The sequence below is a fragment of the Phragmites australis genome, chromosome 5 (genome assembly GCF_958298935.1).
Source record: "Phragmites australis chromosome 5, lpPhrAust1.1, whole genome shotgun sequence".
Lineage (NCBI taxonomy): Eukaryota > Viridiplantae > Streptophyta > Magnoliopsida > Poales > Poaceae > Phragmites > Phragmites australis.
The window spans coordinates 45,427,182-45,450,513 of NC_084925.1; the positions used below are offsets into that span (position 1 = coordinate 45,427,182).

The following is a 23,332-nucleotide window of genomic DNA, read 5'->3' on the forward strand; positions in this document are numbered from 1 at the left end:
AATTCTTTGATTTCTCATTTCTAGGATCCTAAAAATTATCTTTTTTGTTTCTCATTGCATAAGTAATTGTTTGAGTTGAGAATTTTTAGAGCTCGATGATAGCATTTTCTACACTACATAATTTTTTATGTCTATTTCAATAGTGTTTTTAATTTTGAAGGATTGAAAGACAATATTTTTTTACTCTTAAAATAAAAAACGGACACATATATTTGTAATTTTTTATTTAAAAAAATAAAAAATGGGCCTTAGACCCATCAGAAGCCCATTACTCTGCCCTCTTGCACAGCCATGTTTCGACAGATGAGAGGTCCAGCCCAACGAGCCCATGCTATCTCGCCTCTTGCCGCCACTATATATTCCGAGCCGTCCACCACTTCGACGCTTCACGCAGCTAGGGTTTTCGCGCCGCCGCCGTCGCCGCCGCAACGATGGTACCCGCCGCGCCCTCGCCCTCGCTTCCATGGAGTTTGGTCTGTGCGGCTAGGGTTTGTATGTTTTTCTGACGTGGTTGCTTTCTGATTCTTTGGCTACGCAGCCGTCGCACAAGACCTTCCGGATCAAGAAGAAGCTGGCGAAGAAGATGCGCCAGAACCGCCCCATCCCCTACTGGATCCGCATGCGCACCGACAACACCATCAGGTGACGGCCGCGTCCATGCCCCCCGCTCGTCTGATTAGGCGTTTGTGTGTTGTCACTAACCCCGCTCCTGCTGTGGTTTGTGCTGTTTCAGGTACAACGCGAAGCGCAGGCACTGGCGCCGCACCAAGCTCGGGTTCTGAGCGTGGGGAGGGACCGCCTGCTGTGTCGGGAAACTATGGTTTAAGAACTACCTGTCTTTCGTTTTATGGATGTTTCAGTGTTTCTGCAAGCTAGGAAGTGATTCCAGGATGCTTTTATTAAGATTTTGGTGATATTAAGAGAGTTCGTAGTACTCTTGTGTACTCAGGATACCATGCTGCATTGCTATGCTAAGTAAAGAACACTTGTTACTTTATATATGTAGTGTTGCAGTTATTTCTGAGGCTTAAATTTCATTCATTTGGTCAATTCTGTTGCATGGATGAAGGTGTGGCTGCTTTCTGTGACTATGTTGCGGAGTATTGTTTCCCACTTTCCCCATTGTTGGGTTTAATAGAATACGAGCAGTTAACGTGCCCTTTCATAGAATAAACGTATTGTCTTGATGCCTTTTGTGTTAACTGTGCTGGCGCTGAAATTAGTGATTGTGGCTACATTTTGTAGCAGAACTCTGGTATCTCGAGCGTTGCAATTTCATTGTTGCTGCAATGCTTTGTTCTCGAATTAGCACAGGTAGTTCATTTCTGGTTATGTATGTCAGTTTTCATTTGCTTCTTTGTTGAGGATGGCTTGGATCGTAGTGACTACTGTTGTTTAGACTAGCATGTGTGTGGTCGGTCTGTTGGCATAGTTGCTGTGAACTTTTTTTTAACCTTGTTATAGATGATTAAAAATTGTATGTGCACCATTACACCATTAGTCAATGTCTTTTCTTGTTAATAACTATTTTTTTATTCGATTCCCATGTCCCAATCACACTAGATTCATCCAATTTCAGTAAGTATAAACTTACTAGTTACTGAGTATGAAATAGATGACTATGAGTACTGTGGTGTGGTCATACTTCTCTCAAGAAGCTATCATCCATTGTTTGGCGTGCTGTTATTATTTTGTGAATGAGCTGTTATTATCAAGAAAACCTGCTCGATAGATCTGGATCGACAGTGAATGAGCTGTTATTATCTTGTAGCTTAAATATTGAATTGTTACAAATACGTTGAGCTCTTTAGAGTAAACCTTATATTTTGAACCACCACTCATGAATCTGTTTTATGTTGTACTAGTAACCAGATTATCACTGTCACTAATCTGATTGTCTTGAATGATTTTGCTTGGTCTAAAGGAGTTTTGAAATAAATGATGTGTGATGCCAGGCTCGATTGAAACTTTGATGCACTGTTTTTACTTCATGTTCACTGTTGATTCTGCTATGTTTTCCGAGTCATTGGCATCGTTGTTGGCTCACTTTTTGATGTTCGAGGGGGGGTGGGGGGGGAGTGCTCTCCCCTTTTGCCTGGCATGGTCCTGAAGTTGATCAGTTTGCTCAATCCGGCGCATAGTTGAGTAGGGCACATAAATTTGTATGGCCAGCTTGAACGTTTCTGATGGAATAGTGCTTCTGCACAATTGTTTTCTAAGCACCGGTTTGGGTATGGAAGGTTTCAATCGAAAACCATCGTACTGTTTGACTCTTTTTTAGCTTTGCTGATGGAGTTGAAGGATGTTGCATCAAGGTAGAACAACTAGCTGAGCTTGTTGTGTTGAATTTTGTTCGGATTTTGGGATGTGATTATGTGAATGCTGTTGTTGGCCCGCTGCGTTCTTGGATGTGCACTTGAAATAGCACTGGCAGATGTTTCGTCCTTTACAGTAGTTCAAGTTCTAGCATCCATCGTTACTGCATTAAAGTTTTCTAGGATCGTAGTAGGATTTTCGAGCAGATTAGAGCTGAAGTACACGGGCTGAGATTGTAATCTATATGTGCAAGCGTATAAGATGGATCGATTGCGAGGAAACTTTCCCCTTTATATGATCTCAAAGCTAAAGAAAAGCTTGCCAAATTAACCCATCATGGGTGATTTGCCTCTTTCTAGTTATTGTTCAAGAACGGTGTGGCAACAGCTAGTCAGCTACCGAGTAGTAGCATTCTTCGTTGGCCATGGTGCAACTTTCTGATTTTGCAAAGGCGCCAACTCTACGAACGAACCACCTGCCGAATCGAACAGCCAGGAGCCACCCGCATGGCCAACGCCGAGTCCGTGGCGTGAAAGAGTTCCGCCACTAACGCGTGTCGGCGCCGCCGTGGTTGCAGCAACACGAACCGAATGGCAGGCTGGCCTTGCCGAGGCGAGGAAGCGGCCGGTCCGCCGCGCGCCTCGCAACGCACCGGGCGGCCGTCGCGTCGCGTGGCACGGCCGCTGGTCTCGACCGTCCGTCCGCAGCCGAGCCGCGGGTATAAGAGGGGAGCCGGCGGGGCAGGGCCATCTCGTCTTCAAGCAGCGCACGGACCGAGAGGCAAGGGAAGGCCCCCGGCTCCGTCCCGTTCCATGAAGGCCTAACCCCCGCGGGCAGGCTAGGGCGAGTGAGCGAGCGGTCACCGGGAGCTCGCGCTTCCCTCCCTGGAGCCCGTGCGCGCCACCACAGCCACCCATCCATTAACCACAGCTAATAAACATGGCGTCCATCTCCCTCGAGGACGTCCGCAACGAGACCGTCGACCTCGTACGCCTCCCTCCTTGCTCTTCCGCGCCGTCGTGCGGCGTGCATCCATGCTCGGTTTGGTTTCCTTCGATTTGATTTGATTTGCTTGACAATGGCACGGTGGTTGTGCAGGAAACCGTGCCGGTCGAGGAGGTCTTCCAGCACCTGAAATGCAGCAAGCAGGGGCTCTCCACCGCCGAGGGCGAGAACCGGCTCAAGATCTTCGGCCCCAACAAGCTGGAGGAGAAGACGGAGAACAAGCTGCTCAAGTTCCTGGGATTCATGTGGAACCCGCTATCGTGGGTCATGGAGTGCGCCGCGATCATGGCCATCGTGCTCGCCAACGGGGGTGGCAAGCCCCCGGACTGGCAGGACTTCGTCGGAATCGTCGTCCTCCTCTTCATCAACTCCACCATCAGCTTCATCGAGGAGAACAACGCTGGCAACGCAGCGGCCGCGCTCATGGCTGGCCTCGCGCCCAAGACCAAGGTCCTTAGGGACGGAAAGTGGCAGGAGGAGGACGCCTCCATCCTCGTGCCAGGCGACATCATCAGCATCAAGCTCGGTGACATCATCCCCGCCGACGCCAGGCTTCTCGAGGGCGACCCGCTCAAGGTCGACCAGGCCGCGCTGACCGGCGAGTCGATGCCTGTGAACAAGCACCCGGGCCAGGGGGTCTTCTCCGGCTCCACGGTGAAGCAGGGAGAGATCGAGGCCGTTGTCATCGCCACCGGCGTGCACACCTTCTTCGGCAAGGCGGCGCACCTGGTGGACAGCACCAACAACGTTGGTCACTTCCAGCTGGTGCTCACGGCCATCGGAAACTTCTGCATCATCTCCATCGCCGCCGGCATGCTCGTCGAGGTCATCGTCATGTACCCGATCCAGCACCGCGCGTACCGCGACGGCATCGACAACCTCCTTGTCCTGCTCATCGGCGGCATCCCCATCGCCATGCCCACCGTGCTCTCGGTCACCATGGCCATCGGATCCCACCGCCTGTCCCAGCAGGGCGCCATCACCAAGCGCATGACTGCCATCGAGGAGATGGCCGGCATGGACGTGTTGTGCAGCGACAAGACCGGCACCCTCACCCTCAACAAGCTCACCGTCGACAAGACCCTCATCGAGGTGTGCGGCAAGGGCGTCGACAAGGACATGGTGCTCCTCTACGCAGCGAGGGCCTCTCGCGTCGAGAACCAGGACGCCATCGACACCTGCATCGTCGGCATGCTCGCCGACCCCAAGGAGGCCCGCGCCGGCATCAAGGAGGTCCACTTCTTGCCCTTCAACCCGGTGGAGAAGCGCACGGCCATCACCTACATCGACTCCAATGGCGACTGGCACAGGGTCAGCAAGGGCGCACCCGAGCAGATCATCGAGCTGTGCAGGATGAACAAGGATGCCGAGAAGAAGATCCACAGCTTGATCGACAGCTACGCCGAACGCGGCCTCCGCTCACTCGGTGTGTCGTACCAGCAGGTGCCGGAGAAGAGCAAGGAGAGCGCCGGTGACCCATGGCAGTTCATTGGCCTCCTGCCGCTGTTCGACCCGCCGAGGCACGACAGCGCGGAGACCATCCGCCGCGCTCTCCACCTCGGCGTCAACGTCAAGATGATCACCGGCGACCAGCTGGCCATCGGCAAGGAGACTGCGCGCCGCCTCGGCATGGGCAGCAACATGTACCCCTCCACCAGCCTGCTCGGCGACAAGTCCAGCGAGATGGGCGGCCTCCCAGTAGACGAGCTCATCGAGAAGGCCGACGGCTTCGCCGGGGTGTTCCCTGAGCACAAGTACGAGATCGTGAAGCGGCTGCAGGACCGGAAGCACATCTGCGGCATGACCGGTGACGGCGTGAACGACGCGCCGGCGCTGAAGAAGGCCGACATCGGCATCGCCGTGGATGACGCGACGGACGCGGCCCGGAGCGCGTCAGACATCGTGCTGACGGAGCCCGGGCTGAGCGTGATCGTGAGCGCCGTGCTCACCAGCCGCGCCATCTTCCAGCGCATGAAGAACTACACCATCTACGCCGTGTCCATCACCATCCGTATCGTGCTCGGATTCATGCTCGTCGCGCTGCTCTGGAAGTTCGACTTCGCGCCCTTCATGGTTCTCATCATCGCCATCCTCAACGACGGCACCATCATGACCATCTCCAAGGACCGTGTGAAGCCGTCACCAACCCCCGACTCGTGGAAGCTCAAGGAGATCTTCGCCACCGGCGTCGTCCTCGGCACCTACATGGCCCTCGTCACCGTCCTCTTCTTCTACCTCGCCCACGACACCGACTTCTTCACTGTGCGCCTCATGCCATGCTCGCACAAGGCTTCTTGCTTGCAGCCGCAACTGACAGATATACAACGGTGACCATGCAGGAAACTTTCGGCGTGAGGTCGATCAAGGAGAACGACAAGGAGCTCATGGCGGCGCTGTACCTCCAGGTGAGCATCATTAGCCAGGCGCTCATCTTCGTGACGCGTTCCCGGAGCTGGTCATTCGTGGAGCGCCCCGGGCTTCTCCTCGTGGTCGCCTTCCTCGCGGCGCAGCTGGTGGCGACGTGCATCGCCGTGTACGCCAACTGGGAGTTCTGCAAGATGCAGGGCATCGGCTGGGGCTGGGGCGCCGCCATCTGGGTCTTCAGCATCGTCACCTACGTCCCGCTCGACGTGCTCAAGTTCATCATCCGCTACGCGCTCAGCGGCAGGGCCTGGAACAACATCAACAACAAGACGGCCTTCACCAACAAGAACGACTACGGCAAGGGCGAGCGCGAGGCGCAGTGGGCGACGGCGCAGCGGACGCTGCACGGCCTGAACCAGCCAAGCGCCTCCTCCGACCTCTTCAACGACAACACCGGCTACCGCGACCTCTCCGAGCTCGCCGAGCAGGCCGCCAAGCGTGCCGAGGTCGCCAGGCTGAGGGAGCTGCACACTCTCAAGGGGCACGTCGAGTCGGTGGTGAAGCTCAAGGGGCTCGACATCGAGACCATCCAGCAGAGCTACACCGTGTAAGACGGACACCATCGAAGGATATGTTCCTTCCCCCCTCTGCAAATGTTCAGTAAGAGGGGGAATTCGGTTCTCGTTTTTTGACATAGATATATTATTTCTTATATTTGTGTTTTGACTGGGTAGAGTCTGGACACTGGTTATGTGTTGCTTCAGTTTTGGGCCCGTTTGGAAGAGGGGGGATCATTCTAGGAATTTTTAGGATTTAGTCGAAGTGTGTACTAAATCCTAGGGATTTGAATCTCAGAAGACCCTTTCCAAACAGACCCTAACATGATAATTCTTCCTGAATTCATCGCGTGTTTTAGCAATCATCGGTTCTTCCCTGCGGAGTGCCCACTTTGTGTTTTGCTATATGCTTTGCTTGAAGAAACTCACTGCTTCAGGGCCAAGATGGGAAAGATGAAAAGCATACCCTGATTACTCAACTGAATTCTGCTCCTTATTGTCAGTCCTGGTGATGCAGAAAACAGATTTGCATTCATGAATTGAGTTACAGTAATACAGCTTCAGGACCTTGATTCCAAAGCAACGCCTACATGCTCACTAGATAATTCGGAATCACAGCAACAGACTACTTCGGTACCACTACACAGTTTCATTTCTACGATGCAACAAATCCGATTCCTTCTTGCAGATTACAATAGTCTTGTCAGAAATTTACTACAATGTGTCTCGTCGTCTGGACGAGGTTGCAGTTTCAGTGAAACTTATACACATCTGGATTCCGAAGAGGGCATCCTTGGTTTATGAATACTCCACTTCAAGCCTTCCGGACAATCACATGGCGCTCTCTCTTATACTCCACCTCGTCCCTTTGATGCATGATCAGAAGAGCTCTTCTAACCTGAAACAGTGTAAGGAGATTATTAGAAACCGAGTGTTATAATTCAAAGATTAGTTCAGGCATATATTATGACAGATTCCTCACAATGGATTCATTCATTCCCATCCTAGTTAGTTCATCGATCAGCCGTCGCTCGGATATGTGGCTTCCAATGCCCATTCTTCTCTTTATTTGTGCTTCCGCTTGCTGTTAGAACAAAAGGGAAGGCATTCAGAAAAAGAAAAAAAGGTTCAAGAGCTGAATTTTAGTTTGGGCTGCAAAGATTAACCTTGATTTCGTTTGCAATCTCTGGTGACAAGTTCAAATGCTCGTTGATTCCAGATCTTGCAGCATCAACAGTGGAGACATTAAACAGTCTAAATGCCTCTTCAACATGCTCTGGTGTAGCCACACTTGTCCTAAGAGTCATTCAAGCATCGGTCATGAATGTAATGAAACAAGGAAACTAGAACCATAGCACATGAGAATGAATATATAAACATCTTCCAAATGTAGTATATGATCAACTAGTACTTACAATCTCATCTTTGCAAGAGATTCACTCAAACGTATGATGGCTTCAAGCTGCCTCACAGTGATGGGTATCGCTGCAGCCCTCCCTGTCTCATGAGCTTGCTGTCTCATTTTCTGCATAATGAATAAGATAAATATGAAGAATCCTAAACAACCAGTTAATTGTGAAAATATCCAGTGCATACCTGTCTAATTTCAACATATTTGTTCTGCAGCATCTCAGCTGCTTTTTCTGAAAGCCGTGGTTTGCATGTAACACGGCAGTACTCAATGTACCTATAGATTCAAAGATTATAACGTGAGAATCCAATAAATTTTAGTCAAATCTATGCAAGAGAAAATGCAATGCCAACTGCACCTTTTCAGCCAATTCTCTCCTTCACTAGCATCTGTGTTCTTAGATGAAGCAGCAGCACCACTGGCATGCACCTTGATGATGTGACTTGCTATTCGCTGCATTTTGAAGTTGCATTAGTCTCTAGGATATCATAGAGAAAATCTGAAGAAAGAATTTTGCTTCATACCTTATCTTGATCATACATTCTGATATCTTTAACGATAAAGATTAGATCAAATCTAGAAAGGATGGTGGTCTGCAGATCAATGTTATCTTGTGCAGTCTGATGAACAGCAGAAGACAATTTGTCAATGAGTTATCCTATATATAGGACCAGGACAACTGATATTTTTTCTAAAAACACAAGCAATATTCAGTAAGCCAATAACAAAACACGGTGAGGGACCTTAAGATCATCATAGCGCCCTGAAACTGGATTGGCAGCTGCAAGAACTGATGTCCTTGAATTGAGTACTGTTGTAATGCCAGCTTTGGCAATAGATATCGTCTGCTGCTCCATGGCTTCATGAATTGCAACTCTGAAATCATATAAGAAAAAAGAGAGTGATTTAAAATAGTTTCAGAAGAGCACAAAAAAACAAAGAGTGCAGGTGTAATGTGTCTTTTCTAGTTTCAACCAAAACATCTAAATTAATGTTTACCTGTCTTCAGGTCTCATTTTATCAAATTCATCGATACAAACCACTCCACCATCAGCCAAAACCATGGCCCCTCCTTCCAAATAAAACTCACGCTGTACATTAAAAGAAATGTTTTTCAGCCATAGAAAACTAAATTTTGAGTAAACGGCAAACAGTTCAGTGAAGTCAAGCCTACCGAGCTACTATCCCGGGTAACAGATGCCGTAAGACCAGCTGCAGATGAACCTTTTCCAGAAGTATAAACTGCAATTGGTGCTGTCTTCTCTACAAACTTGAGGAACTGATAAAACATAGAAAATCACGTCATTTGAACTGAAAATCTTTGGTTTTTAAGTGTAAAAAAATCCATACACTTGTTGTCATATTTTTCAATTCTAGAATACACTTGTTATAAAATTACTTCCACTTAACTAGAGTTTAAAAGTAACATGATTCCAAAGTGCAGGTCTTATGTGACTGACATGAGCTATATTGTCACGTTAGTCTGCCAGAAAACTAAATGCCATGAAACTTTAAACAATACTTGCCTGGGATTTTGCTGTGGATGGATCACCCAAAAGCAAGACATGAATGTCTCCTCTCAAACGCACACCATCAGGTAGCCTCTGCAGTCAACAGAGGTTAGTCACAGCAACACTACCAATTCGCAAATGGATAAAGCATTGGGGTTTTCTACGAATATTAGCAACTGGATAGGAACATATACCTTTTTCGATCCCCCAAACAGCAAACATGCAATAGCTTTCTTGACATCAGAATGGCCAAAGATTGAAGGGCCAATCATTGAGCAAATCTTGGCATATGCATCTGGCCTCTGCGCAAATTCTTTGAATTCCATTTCCTACAAGTGGGTAAGACAATTAGCCTTATGGACAGATGTAATTCCCTTTATCAATGAAACCACTGAAACACAAACCAACCTCATCGAGTGTGAAATTTGAGGGGCCATTCGAGTTATTGTCTCGAGATTGCTCCAATCCCACAACTCTAATGTAAGGTTGTTTAACTCCAAAAGCACTCTTCTGGCTGCAAAATGAATACAACAGCACTATTAGCCATGTATTTGGCCCGGCTCAGAATAACAAACAAAAAAGAGAAGTTTTAGATGCATCATACTTGGCAGATGCTTGGAAGACGCTGTAGATACCAACTACAGTTAACCTCGTCCCAGGAACTATGGTCTGAACAAAGTGCCTATCTAGAGAAAGCAGCACATTCCTAGGAAGTTCACCAGTTGGAACATCCTGGAAACCAATATTAAGAACAAGATATCGTTAGTCAAATTTATGACGAGTTAACCAGCAAACACTACAAATTATTGGGATTACCTGGACTCGACTGCATAGAAGAAAGAATAAATAGTAACTAACTTCCTCAAAAAGAATAAATAGTAACTAACCTCTGGATTTTCCTGCAATTTGATGGTTTGAAGATCCACATACTTGCTCTTATCTGGGACTGCGATCCAGGGGTCCAGGGGGCAAGGCTCTTCTCCAGGCTAAGGGAAAACAAGCACAGACATACATAACCATTAACAATACCAACAAACGGTCTGACGACAAGTCTGTTTAGAGGTTCACTTTTGTTGGATGTAAGGTTATTTATGAGTAGGATGTAGATGTTTACTCGTCCTTCCTGTTAACTTTTTGTACTGGACATTCTAGTTTGGATTTCAAGTCGGGGAATAGTTAAAATTCCCATTTTCCCCAAAAGAAAAGTCTGGCAACAACTGAGTACGATTGGTGAGGTACATACCTGCGGAACATGGTCGCATGATCGAGGGACAATAGCCCCACCGAGGCCTGGCCTGCACGACACTGTCCTCACACTGCGGCAGTTCTTGCAGATAAGAGTCACATGAGTGGCCTTGGCTTTCACTCTCGATGCAGCAATTGCAATTCCCGCGATCTTCACCAGCTTCGACATGTGATCCGCCTGGATTTTTTTCAAACAACAATATCAAAATGAATTCTCCAATAAATACTCTTATAACATGATCCTGTTTAGAATTGTTTCACCACTGACCCCAATAGATCTCATGGACAGGCAGTTCTCCTTGGAGAACAGGAGGATCTGCACATCCCCGGTGACGGGCTCCTCCATCTCCCCGGTCTCGCCGGCGACCTTCGACCGGAGGCTCGAGAGAACCTCAGCTGCAGCCGTCTCAAACTACACAGACCCATGCGAAGAGTCAAATACAACTCCGCACGAATTAACGAAATTTCTGAGAAAACAACGCACCAACGGCAGATAATCTGCGGGCGACTTCCGGATCTTGTCAGAGAGCTCGGCGTCGAAAGCGTCGAGGTCCTCGATGGCGACGGTGACATGGTCGTGGTTGTGCACTAGGCTCTCACTGAACCAAATGAACAAACAAATCAGCTTGGTTTCGCCATGGAGGCGTCAAATCTGGGGAGAGGAGAAGGAATGGGAGCGGACCGGTAGGGGAAGTCGCCGGTGGGGCCGGTGAAGCCGCGGAGGAACTCCTTGAACTTGCGGAGGGCGGAGTGGCGGGTGAGGTCGGCGGTGGGGTCGCCACCAGGGCCGCCGCGTGGGAACTGCGCCTGGTCGCTGTAGAACACGGCTCCCTCGTCCCAACCCGACATGCCTGCGGTAGCGGTAGCGGCGGCGGCGAGAGAGAGAGAGAGAGGGAAGCGGGTGCGTGGGCGTGGATTGGGAGGAGGACGGCGAGGGGAGGTGGCGGGAGGAGGGTAATAGATGAGGGATTTGGCGGGAAAGCGGTGGAGGTTTTGGCGGGAGGAGGCGGCAGCTCGTTGCCTGGCGGTTTAGGGTTGGCGGAGGGGACTTCAAGTACAGGCCGGTTTATGGGCCTGGGAGACGTGGGGTTGTTGGGCTTGGATGGAAGCCGTCGGTGTACTGAGACAGGCCGGTTTTTTTTTTTGTCCAGGATAGCATGGGCTTGCATAGGCCTGAATGGGATGTTTTATTCTTTTATTTTCTAACTTAATAGAAATAAACGTCCGTTTAAAAAAATGATAGCGTCTGTGCAGAGATTCTTTTCGCTCTCTGAGTGAGAGAGAAGTATTTCTCACTCACTATAGGCAGAGAAATATTTCCGTCATGTTCAAACGTTATGCATCAAACGTTATCTTCTTGTTCAAACGTTATGCATCAAGACAGCTGCCCAATTGTTCCTAAAGTCTGTAATTTGCCTAATTGGCCAAAACTTTGCAAAATCTCTTGCGTTAAAATAAAGTAATAGTGAAGTACTCATCCGTTATAATAAAAATATAAATATCAAATATGATACTATCAAGTATAAATTTAAGTAAAAAATATGGATGCGTTATAGAAGCCGCCAAATAAATAATGTAGTTTGATTTTTTTAATGGAATTTGAAAAGGATGAGGAGATATCTGCTAATTTTCTTTTTGATATTTTATTTTTTATTAGTAAAATGAATCATATCTGGTGTCATAGCTGGTGGGTAAAGGACATCAGCATGTGCGATGGGATCCCCTGTTTTAGAAATGGTGTCATAGCTGAGGTAGTCTCTGGTTTCACCTGGGACTTGATCAAAGATAGTATCATTGATTTCATCAACTATACTATTTGTGGGGCATATAATTGCACGAGCAGTAAGGTAAGATGCATCTGAATACATGGTGCAAAAGGAAGAATAAGTAGAGTCTATAATTGTCTGTATATTATTATCCGAAGGTGTTAGCAACAAATCAGAAGGTATCTGCAGCCAGCTGGGGTGTGCTTCACAATTTTTTTTTTGCCATGGAAACATCACCGTTACCAACATCAAGGACCCACTGAGCAAAAACAGTGAGCGTATCTCTTTGGGAATCATCTAAATAAGGATTTGTGAGTCTCATATTCGTGCACAGCTTGAGGACCATGACATGCTGCCAAATTGGTGACATAACAAGGGCTGCACTAACAATATCAGATCTGGTACCTCCTGTAATAACGGGAAGGACCTGCCTGAAATCACCACCTAGGACAATCAATTTTCCACCGAAAGGAACAGCAGCAAGTGAAGGGTTATCAGCTGATAGGATGTCACGCATTGTGCGATCCAGTGCTTCAAAACAGCGTCTATGAGTCATAGGTGCCTCGTCCCATAATACCAATGATGCTTTACTGATGAGTCCCGCAAGCATAGTCCCACGCCTAATGCTGCACATACTACGCTCGTTTATGTCAAGAGGTATTCGGAACCTTGAATGTGCAGTTCTACCACTGGGTAATAAAAGAGAGGCAACCCCAGAAGAAGCAACAGCTAGTACTATCTCACCTTCAGCTCTAAGTTTTACTATAATGGCATTCCAGAGATAAGTCTTTCCTGTGCCACCATGGCCAGAAATAAAGAAGACGGCAGGTTCTTTTGAAATAACATAAGCAATAACTTTATCGTACACAAGCCGTTGTTCTTGATTTAGTGTAGATGCAAGGGCAATGGATTGTGCTTCTAGAAGTGGCTTGTCATATGCTAACTCCTCAGAAATAAGCCTATTGCCATATGCAAAGGATTGAGGAATTGGTGGAGAAGGGATGTTGTATGAAGATAGATTTGCACCAGCTTTGGAAAATAAAATAGTTAAGTCAGAGAGGAGCTGTGCCTGCAGGTGGCAGTCTGGAACACAATATCTAGGATTGCGTAAGCACAGACGGATTTGATAAGCGATATCATCAGCAAGATGTTTCCAGTATTTTTCAAACAACATCCTAGCATTAAGAACATCACAGAAAACCAATACAATGAGGAACAGGTGTCTTAGTTGGTGAGGAGATGCCCATATAATAGCTTCATCAAATAGCATATACCATTCGCTGTCATCACCGACTAATCCTCTAGCCTGGCATGCCTCTTTGAAGGTATCATATACAATTCCATTGTATGTTCTAAGGTTGGCAAAGTTGGTGGCACCGGTGACAACCATGAGAAGCATTCTCAGATAAAACAGTTCACCTGTGCTTGGGTGCACATTATAGATGCGACCTATCTTTGGGGATCTTTTTCTTGTAAACCAAGCCTTTTGATCAGGATCCCATCTATAATAGGTAGGGAAGTCACAGTATGTGAAAGGTCTTGCATGTGGATACATTTGGTTGGCTATAAACCATTCGGTTAATGTGGTTTTATGTCTGCTAGGATCTTCAATAACATCTGCAAGATCAGCCTCCTCATGGAATATAATATTGTTCATACCAGGCATATGAACAGCAAGGCGCTCAACTGCAGGCATACGACCATGTATTTCAAAACCTAGTAATCGCCACATGGCTTCACAGGAGGATAAGTATCTGCATCTGATATGTTCAGAAATTTCATCTCTTCCTTCAGAGTCAGTTGTAGGATCTGCAGGAGTATCAACAAAAGCAAACGTAGCTTTGTCATGTCCTTTGGTCACATATTTGAAGAGGTACTTGACCAAATTAGTTTTGTTGCACCATTCAACATTGATATGGGCCTGGTATTTCTTCAAGATGGCCATATTGTACGGTACAACCCATCTGTTATCAAGATCATACCGTCCTTTATTAACAGTTAATCCATTTTCTCTGCGGCGGTATTGAGGAAAGCCCGCTTCATCAATAGAAGTTTCAGCATTGAAAGATTTGGGGAACCTCTTAGAACAGACACCCTCTTTCATACATGAGCAATGAAGGTTCATAGGACCACATGGGCCATGCACCATGAATTCCTGGACCAGCCCATAGCCAAGGGGATCAGAGCGCGGATCTGGAAGTTCAGCAGATATTAGAGTATCAATGAAAGCCGGGGATGGATCTGAAGAATGGCCAGTTAGCCACACAAGTATGTGAACATGCGGCAACCCTCTTTTCTGGAATTCAATAGTGTACATATCTGTACATGAAGAAAGCAAGGTGAAGAATTCTGGAATAAGCAGGGAGAATGCAAATGATAAGGAGCATGTACAAAGAGAGGATAGAACATTACATGCTCGAATAGGTCCAAAGGCTGTACCATCTCGTATATCAGAAATATACTCATCTAGCTTCATATGGAATACGCGTGAAATCACATCTGAACGATCTGTGTGTTGCTGACCTGGTTCATATTTGAGAGCCTGAGCAATCTCCGGCCATTTGGGATTGCATGTGAAAGTGGTAAAAATATCAGGAGATCCATACTGTCGGCAAATAGCCATTGCATCTTGATAGTTCATAGCTAGGTATCGTGGACTACCCACATGGCTGGACGGAAGCATCCACTTGAGGCCTATATTCTTCCCATTTGAACAGCCCTGGCCTAAAGCATCGGTAATTCCTTGATATGTTTCAGATCGCAAAAGGTCCTGATTGAAGTAAAAGAATTGCAACCTGCTAGCTTCGATACATGAATAACAATTGACAATTGCTTGGTCAGAGAGGCGCCCACAACATGTGTATGGATTAGGTTCTCCTTGACGGTAATGGACCTGATAACAGTAGAATTCCTTCATTGTAACATTTTCACGGCCACCAGGAGTTGTTCCGTCAAGATGACAATACTTGATACCTAGATGGAAGCTCCTTTCACCAAACGGGAACAAAAGCGGATATTGCAAGGACATGAGTGCTGGATTCAAAAGGTTAACTTGCTGGAGGGCGCCCGGGTGTGTGTGCACAACAACATCAAAGTCACATGCTTCTATAGTTAGATCAGCAACAATGAGAGCAGCTAGTTCCGGAACAGTTGGTATGGAATGACGATTACCATGGTCATTAGAAGTGCCAAGGAGACGGATATGTACATCTGGAGACTCCGGAGAAAATATACGATCACGTGCCATCCTGAATTTCTTGACCAAAGGATTATACTGATCAAGCATATGGATAAGGTTTTGGACAATGGATGGATCAGGTTGGTCACGAGCAGGCCCACCATATTCAGAAATATTTAAACGATTCTGTAGCTCATTAGGAGTATCATATATGTAGAGCTGAGCAAATTGAGGGCGCTGGCCTGCAGGGGGCACCAGTGAACCAATTTTATGGTGAACAACTCCATTAATTCTGAAGACATACGGGCCGTCACCAGTATTGATGGATCTGTCAATATTTACGCCAAGGGAAGTGAAAGCAAAGAGAGCATTGTATTGTCTGATCAGGCGCATGAATTTATTGGACTGTGGACCGCGATTGAATCCTATGAGTTCAGCAAGCGGCATAGGCCAACCAGTATGGCGAGGCAAGGAAATCCTACCACTGCGGCAACAAACATTGTAGATTATCCTCCGCTGCCTTAATGAACTAACACTATGGCATCTCTCTTGATACCAGAAAATAGCTCCGCATGCAGAGCACTCATAATCTGGGCCACCATAGTAAGAACGGCCTGGATATGTTTCTGCAGAAAACGATTACAATGGATGAAATCGAAAGGTGTTAAAGAAGGTAGATGCAAAGGGTATCATACATATGGAGGAAAAGGAGCCAAGGATAGACCTCTCAGCATAGCTACATATTCGGATGGTATAGTAACCATGGACAAGGCAAGTGCAGGGGAAGCAAGGGAGGCTGAGAAGGAATAGAACCAAGAGGAAGAGTCAATACGGCAGTATAGTAATAGGAAGCTATAAGAGAACATAGCATGGAAAATAAAGATTGCCAATAAGGATATTATAACTTCCTGAGGCAAACAGAATAACCTCTCTTAGCGGCAGCTTGCCGTTCCCTAGATAGCTTACGCTTGCGCCTATTCTGTGTAGTCTGATAAGAGGACAGTAGAGGACAAAACTGGTTTCCTAGTGAATAAAGAATGAATTAAGTGAACCAAAAAAAAAAAGACCATACAAGTGCAAAAAAGAATAAACATATGGAACCAAATTAGGTACCAGATACACGGACATAAGGTGGTGGAGGCAGTTGAAAAGAGGCAGGATTGGTGCCTAAGAACAATAAACATATAAGAGGTGTGCTAAAAAAAAGGGAAATGGGGAGTTCATCAAGGAAGGAATGACATCAATATGTGAGAAGAAAAGAGCATTACCGGGGCCAGGAGGGAAAGAAGCAACAGAATGTGGAAGGTTAGAGACAGCTGTTTGAACAACAGTTGACGAAGTATGGGCTGATGCATATAGTACCGAGATGGAGGCATCGATAGCTGAGCATAGGTATGAAGGAATAAACACAGCTGGAAAGCGCATAAGGTACAAATGGAATCACACAACAAAAGCAGAAGCGCACATGGCCGTGACGAAATTACAGACTCATCTTCTGCAAAGGAAGCTGCAGAAACTGCAGCCATAGCAGAAGTATCACCAGCAGGGCGTTTACCATCGCGTATCTCCTGACGCCTCAGTCTGGCCTGGCGAGGGTCACTCATAGGAGGCGCGTTGCTAAATCGAAACACCGCAGAAACAGTAATAACAAGCAAGGTAAAATACAGCGACCATGATTTAATGAAGAAGCATAGGCAGATTATAAGAATAGGAACAAAATCAGTCAAGAGGAGATACACAAAGGATGGATAGGAGCACCAAAATAATCAAGAAATATAAGGAACAAACAGAGTCAGGTTCAATGACGCACAACACAGTAACCATCATTTAATGAAGAAGCATAAGCAGGTTATAACAATAGGAACAAAATGAGCCGAGAAGAAATACACAAAGCATGGATAGGAGCAAAAAAATAATCACGAAAAATCGGAGAGAATAGAGAGGCAATAAACTAAGGGTATAGGGTGGAACATCCAGAAGGGTACATATGCAGAGTTACACAGCCGAGGAACTAAGAAGCATAATTGCAAATGCAACGGTACTGTAGGTAACAGCAATTGCCGACTATAAAGAGCGCAAACGCAACGGTATTGTAGGTAACACCAATTGGGCAATATAAGGAGCAAATGTAACGGAACTGTAGGTAACAGCAATTGACGAATATAAGGAGCACCTATATTACCAATGATAATTGATGAGCAAATAATTGGGAAAATCTATGAAGTCAAAGTCACTGAAACAAAATAGGCATCAATATTTGGGAAGAGGCAGCAGAAGGCACACGAACTGTACCGTGGAGGTGAAGAACAGGTGCCGAAGTGCAGAAGAAGATAATGGCACACTGGACACGGCGGGGAGCTGTAGGCGTGGGGTCGACCAATGGAGGAATATTTGAGACGAGGTGATGCACTCTGACTGCAGTAGCAACCACAAAGGAAAGGTAAGCAGGTGCGTGAAGAGAAAAGAGAAAAGAGAGAAGCAAATGACAGAACATAGGGAAGCTAACCGTACCACTGTTTTGAAGGGGTTTGTGCTGAGGAGCAGCTCCTGGACAAGAGGGGCCTTGGATCTACCGTACAATTGAATGGAGTGTTAAATCCGGCGAAGAGACAGCGAGGTCTCACCGGAGAGAACAAATGCGACCTTGTGGCTCACCGTCAATGGGTCTGGGCTCCTGAGGAAGAGGAGAAAGAGGGGTCTTGGACCTGCCGAAGAAACCAAGTGTTAAATCCGGTCGGGAGACAGGGAGATCTCACCGGAGGAAAGGAATGCGATGTTGTGGCTCACCGTGTACGGCTGCGGGTCGGCAGATCTGGGGCCGGACTCGAAAAACAGCAGTGGATTTCGCCGTCGACGCCAATGCTCCGGTCTCACTGCAGCGCCAAACGAAAGGAAGAGATAACTACGGATGTGAGCAGGAAAGAGAGGAAGAGAGCAGAGGACACACGGCAACGCATCCATAGCACGCGCAGGCGGCGAGCAGGAAACCGGCACCAGGCAGCGAGGAGCAACGGGGCCGTAGAGAGACGACGTGGGCAAACACCCGGTCATCGCAAGCGACGGGATTTATCGGACGCTGAACGGAACGCAGTAAGGCCGGAACGGGGACACGCGCCGGCGGCACGAGCGCTCCCAGCGCGCGGGAGTGCCCCGGGAGGCCTCGCTTTCCTGGGGGGTTTAGATATTGAGATTGAGATAGAAGGCGAGCCACTGGCTCGATTGGACAGGAGCTCCAGGTGTGAGCGCGGTAGCCTGGATCAATTCTGAGGATCGAACTCGGATCTTATTGAGGTTTATCCCTATAATTAATTCTGTTGTAAAACTTTTAAATATGGAGCCACAAGCCCACAACAAGACTATGATGTGTCTGTATTCTACGGAGTATTAGATGATTTTATCGATTTTTCTAGTGACGCTACTGTTTCTATGTATAATTTGTAGATCTATATATTTACATAAGGTATATGTAAATGGGTATAAATGTGTGAGAGATATTTATCTTTACGTATATGTTTAAATACTGTAAGTTATATCTCTATAAGGCTATTTTCAACAGCTACCTTAAATTTTCATCTTAAAAATACTATTATGATATCCTCTATCACTATTACAGCATCTCTTATTTTTCTATCTCCAGTAGCTACCTCATTTTCTAACTTCTACTCCTCTTTTTCTCTCTCCGAATCTGCTGTCAGCCTCTGTAAACAGTACTACTATAGTGACCCGACACAGTTTTCTACCCCGGACCTACCGTCAGCCTCTATAAATTGTACTGCTACAGTAACTACTACAGTGTTACAGATGCAAAAACAGAAGCAAAATCCGCCTTCTCGACTCCCAGTTTGTGACGGAGACGCCGAGGCCATCGCCATCCACCCACTCGACTCCTCCAACCCCCTCCCCCTCCCACCCAGCTTGATCCCGCAAAAGCCTCTGATCTCGTAGCATCGCCTCCTGATCTCCTCAGCACAGTAGCAGTAGGCAGCCCACGCTTCTGATCCGCGCTTCCTCGCCGTCCGGAGATGGCTTCCGCCGCCTTCGCCGTCTCCTCGCCGGCGGCCTCCGCCGTGGCCGCCCGGTCCAAGGTGCAGCCAGCGTCGTCCCCAATCCTCCTCATTCCTGCCCCATTTGTTGGTTTATTGGACCGGGGGCTGAGCTTCTTTCGCGGTGGTTTGTTTATGGGCGCAGGTGCTTGGAGGAGGAAAGAATCAGGGGAGGACTGGTTGCCGCGTGGGGATCACGAGGAAGGTGATCTCCTGCTGAGCTTTCTAATTGCTCGTATTGTTTGCTTATATCTCGCAGTTGATTTGGTGAATTGTTGGGAGCTGTAGTATGAGATGGCCCTGGGTGTTGTCATGTATGGTTTGTGAGTAGTTCCTTGATTAGTAATTCAGGAACGGGACTGCTGGTGGCTTTTGCAAATTCTGGTGTCTCTGTAATTTCCTGTGTTACCAATTACCGTAAGCTTCTAAGACAAAAGAGGCTTACGAGGTTATTAGCTTTTGGCTATGGATGTACACCGTTCTTCTGCCTTCGCATATGCTGGACATGCACAGCAGTCTTGAATCTCTTGCTAACCATTGATCTATCAGCATTTTATAGGATCAAATCTGGAATTTGGATTTATTTTATCTAACAACTACTTGAAAAAAAAATTCATGCTGCTAGCTGTGTTTTTCCATGTAGAAATATCATAAGTTCACTCACGAAGGCACAGCTGTCACTGTCAGAGCATAAGCAAATACGAGTTAATAGGGTTCTGAGAGGAACCGAGGACCTTCATTTCATAATAAACAAAACGGCGTACCAAGTGCCAAAGGGTTCTTATAGGAATAGTTATATACTAATATTTTAGTTTGTCGATTGATTCTCACTAGAATTTAATAATTTATCATGTTGAAGTTAAGCCACATCACAATTGACAGGCTAGCTAGTTCTGCAAGCATTTTCTGTTTCATTTTGTATGATGTTTTTTGTATATGATGTCACATCTATTTATTGCTTGGTCTTGTCTCAAGCTTTGACATATCTTGGTATAATGATATAGTTTTTGCTTTGAGTTCTGATTGTGCCTTTGTCATTTCAATGCAGAACTTTGGCCGTGTCATGATGGCCCTTGCAGTGGATGTTTCTCGTTTTGAAGGAGTACCAATGGCTCCTCCAGACCCAATTCTTGGTGTTTCAGAAGCGTTTAAAGCAGATAAAAATGACCTGAAGCTCAACCTTGGTGTTGGTGCCTATAGAACAGAAGAGTTGCAGCCCTATGTCCTCAATGTAGTCAAGAAGGTGAGCCTAATCAGCAGCAGCAACAGTAATATTTCCTTAATAATCAAGGTTCTTGTTTTCATGTGCTCTTTTGCATGTTATAGGCTGAAAATCTTATGTTGGAGAAAGGAGAAAACAAAGAGGTATGGTGGAAGTTTGGAATTCAAGTGACATGGTCATAAGAATTTATTTATCCCGAGTTATATATTGTTTTATATATGTGAGTGGAGGACTGAAACTATGGTTTATGGTGCAGTATCTTCCTATTGAAGGCTTAGCCGCATTTAACAAAGCAACTGCAGAGCTGCTGCTTGGAGCTGATAACCCTGTCATCAAGCAAGGACTGGTATGTGCAGCCCTTGCTGCCGATATAGTACCTGTAGGGTTTTCTGTAATGCTGATACATTGAGGTGTTTCCTTTGCTTCGTTTAGTAACTTTATTTAATAATTCTTCTGCTGTAGGTTGCTACACTTCAGTCTCTCTCAGGCACTGGATCACTACGCCTTGCTGCAGCATTTATACAAAGATACTTCCCTGAAGCAAAAGTGCTTATCTCATCTCCTACCTGGGGTACGTTTGCTGATGCAACTATGCTTCATGACTTCATGTGCCCAATTGACGAGTCTTGAATTTTCGTTATTTTTTGTTGAGGGGTCTCATTGGCAGACTTTTAACTTCATCCAATCTATATGTTAACAGGGAACCATAAGAACATCTTCAATGATGCTAGGGTACCTTGGTCAGAGTATCGGTATTATGATCCCAAGACTGTTGGGTTGGACTTTGAGGGAATGTTAGATGACATAGAGGTACTTGAATGTCCTTGCATTTATATTCAGTATCTTAATTTCGCTCGCTATCTTTCGTTTGATGAACTCCACCTATGTTGTTTCGACATAGCCGCAACCCCACCTATCGGCCTATGTTGTTTCAACATAGCCAGTCCCAAGCCCGGCTAAAGGAGGAGGGTTGTGATAGGCTTGGTGAACCAACATAAAAAACTAGTCACTCTTATGGAGACGAAACCCAGTTGTTGTATATTTCATTGATGAACTCTATTGAGTCTAACCTCAACGAGGCCTGTATTCACCATAAGAAAAGGGAAATGAACTATTTGTTATGAATCAATTGTTTATTTATGATTTTTTTCAAAAAAGATATTATTTATGTGTTTATTCTTTGCACTATAGGCTGCACCAGAAGGATCTTTTGTTCTGCTACATGGTTGCGCTCACAACCCAACTGGAATAGACCCAACACCTGAACAGTGGGAGAAAATTGCAGATGTCATTCAGGAGAAAAAACATATGCCTTTCTTTGATGTTGCATATCAGGTGATTTTTTCATCACTTGAGCACTTTGTTTTTGTCTATCACAACTTGTCTCCTAATGACCGGTAAGTTTTCTTTGCAGGGTTTTGCCAGTGGAAGCCTTGATGAAGATGCATTTTCTGTCAGGCTTTTTGTTAAGCGTGGCATGGAAGTGTTTGTTGCACAGTCTTACAGCAAGAACCTTGGTCTATATGCAGAAAGGATTGGGGCAATAAATGTCGTCTGCTCGGCACCAGAAGTTGCAGATCTGTAATCTTTTATTCTTACTGACTGCCTGCCTTCCCGATTTTTTGTTTTTCCATCTCATTCAGTTGCAGCAAATGCTTAGGCCAGTTTTCTAGGCAACCTGCTTGTAACTATTTCCCCTTCATTTTAACGATAAGAGTTAACTCGGTGTTTGCAGGAATTTTTTTATGCAAGAACTTGTATGCACTTATCATACTATTATGGCATTAGGAACTTATTTTTGTATATCATTCCACATCACTTCCTTGCAGGGTAAAGAGCCAGCTGAAACGATTGGCACGGCCCATGTACTCGAACCCCCCTATTCATGGTGCCAGGATAGTCGCCAATGTTGTTGGTGATCCAACTATGTTTGGTGAATGGAAACAGGAGATGGAACAAATGGCGGGGCGGATCAAGAATGTAAGGCAGAAGCTCTATGATAGTTTGTCTGCGAAGGACAAGAGTGACAAGGACTGGTCTTTCATTCTGAGGCAGATCGGCATGTTCTCCTACACTGGCTTGAACAAAGCACAGGTAACAAGATTTCCACTTTTGCAGATGGCATACTGAAAGTCTAAAACGTACTGATTACTGATTCCAGACTAAAATTTGTTTGCAAAAATCTTGCAATTGCCCAAACATAGATTCATATACCGCAACATAATTTCATTCATTGTGCTTGCAGAGTGATAACATGACAGATAAATGGCATATTTACATGACCAAGGATGGGCGAATTTCGTTAGCTGGGCTATCCCTGGCTAAGTGCGATTATCTTGCCGATGCCATCATCGATTCCTTCCATAACGTCAACTAGATAGAGGTGTAAGAATTGAGGTCAACCTATTTGCGATTTATTCCTTAGACGCTATGCTGGGATTTTTGGGTCCTTCCAGCTTGAGTTTTCATCTGTATCCGGATTTGTGTAATTTTGATAAATAAATTTCGTCATTACAGCAAACTCAAGTGATTGGCTACATGTGACAGTAGTGACTAGTAAGTGCCTACAAGCCTGTAACACCTGTACTAAATAATGGCTTAAGCAATCAGGCAGGCTAATCTTAATATACCGTAGCATTCATGCTTGCTTATTGTATGCACATTGCCACTGCGAACTCAAGATACTCATGTCTTCGATGGTTTCTAGCAAGGTA

General features: G+C 46.0%; 5 protein-coding genes across 5 annotated transcripts; 3 read left to right on the forward strand and 2 right to left on the reverse strand.

Annotated features, from left to right (window-relative positions):
• The first annotated feature begins 329 nt into the window (after positions 1-329).
• Positions 330-997, forward strand: LOC133919998 (large ribosomal subunit protein eL39). The gene is made up of 3 exons (XM_062364610.1): positions 330-434; positions 539-642; positions 734-997. The coding sequence occupies exons 1-3, from the start codon at positions 432-434 to the stop codon at positions 780-782; spliced, it is 156 nt and encodes a 51-aa protein (XP_062220594.1). The 5' UTR covers positions 330-431; the 3' UTR covers positions 783-997.
• A 2,151-nt stretch (positions 998-3,148) lies between these two features.
• On the forward strand, positions 3,149-6,470 carry LOC133919999 (ATPase 8, plasma membrane-type-like). Its single transcript, XM_062364611.1, has 3 exons — positions 3,149-3,303; positions 3,415-5,583; positions 5,661-6,470. Exons 1-3 carry the CDS (start codon positions 3,256-3,258, stop codon positions 6,294-6,296), a joined length of 2,853 nt encoding a protein of 950 aa, XP_062220595.1. The 5' UTR covers positions 3,149-3,255; the 3' UTR covers positions 6,297-6,470.
• Positions 6,471-6,754: 284 nt separating this feature from the next.
• On the reverse strand, positions 6,755-11,401 carry LOC133920002 (DNA replication licensing factor MCM5). The gene is made up of 19 exons (XM_062364612.1): positions 11,092-11,401; positions 10,894-11,008; positions 10,678-10,821; positions 10,408-10,587; positions 10,052-10,150; positions 9,769-9,896; positions 9,573-9,678; positions 9,359-9,493; positions 9,180-9,257; positions 8,828-8,932; positions 8,653-8,744; positions 8,397-8,529; positions 8,178-8,273; positions 8,012-8,106; positions 7,839-7,929; positions 7,658-7,767; positions 7,409-7,538; positions 7,225-7,326; positions 6,755-7,140 (listed from the first exon to the last, which is right to left on the reverse strand). Exons 1-19 carry the CDS (start codon positions 11,256-11,258, stop codon positions 7,057-7,059), a joined length of 2,190 nt encoding a protein of 729 aa, XP_062220596.1. The 5' UTR covers positions 11,259-11,401; the 3' UTR covers positions 6,755-7,056.
• A 979-nt stretch (positions 11,402-12,380) lies between these two features.
• Positions 12,381-19,301, reverse strand: LOC133918127 (uncharacterized). Its single transcript, XM_062361868.1, has 6 exons — positions 19,153-19,301; positions 16,838-16,970; positions 16,622-16,735; positions 16,467-16,520; positions 15,888-15,979; positions 12,381-15,681 (listed from the first exon to the last, which is right to left on the reverse strand). Exons 1-6 carry the CDS (start codon positions 19,299-19,301, stop codon positions 12,381-12,383), a joined length of 3,843 nt encoding a protein of 1,280 aa, XP_062217852.1.
• LOC133920003 (aspartate aminotransferase, chloroplastic-like) lies at positions 19,248-23,274 on the forward strand. The gene is made up of 11 exons (XM_062364613.1): positions 19,248-19,438; positions 19,542-19,601; positions 20,445-20,639; positions 20,723-20,761; positions 20,875-20,964; positions 21,081-21,189; positions 21,319-21,428; positions 21,810-21,953; positions 22,033-22,199; positions 22,448-22,712; positions 22,864-23,274. The coding sequence occupies exons 1-11, from the start codon at positions 19,376-19,378 to the stop codon at positions 22,993-22,995; spliced, it is 1,374 nt and encodes a 457-aa protein (XP_062220597.1). The 5' UTR covers positions 19,248-19,375; the 3' UTR covers positions 22,996-23,274.
• The last annotated feature ends 58 nt before the right edge of the window (positions 23,275-23,332 follow it).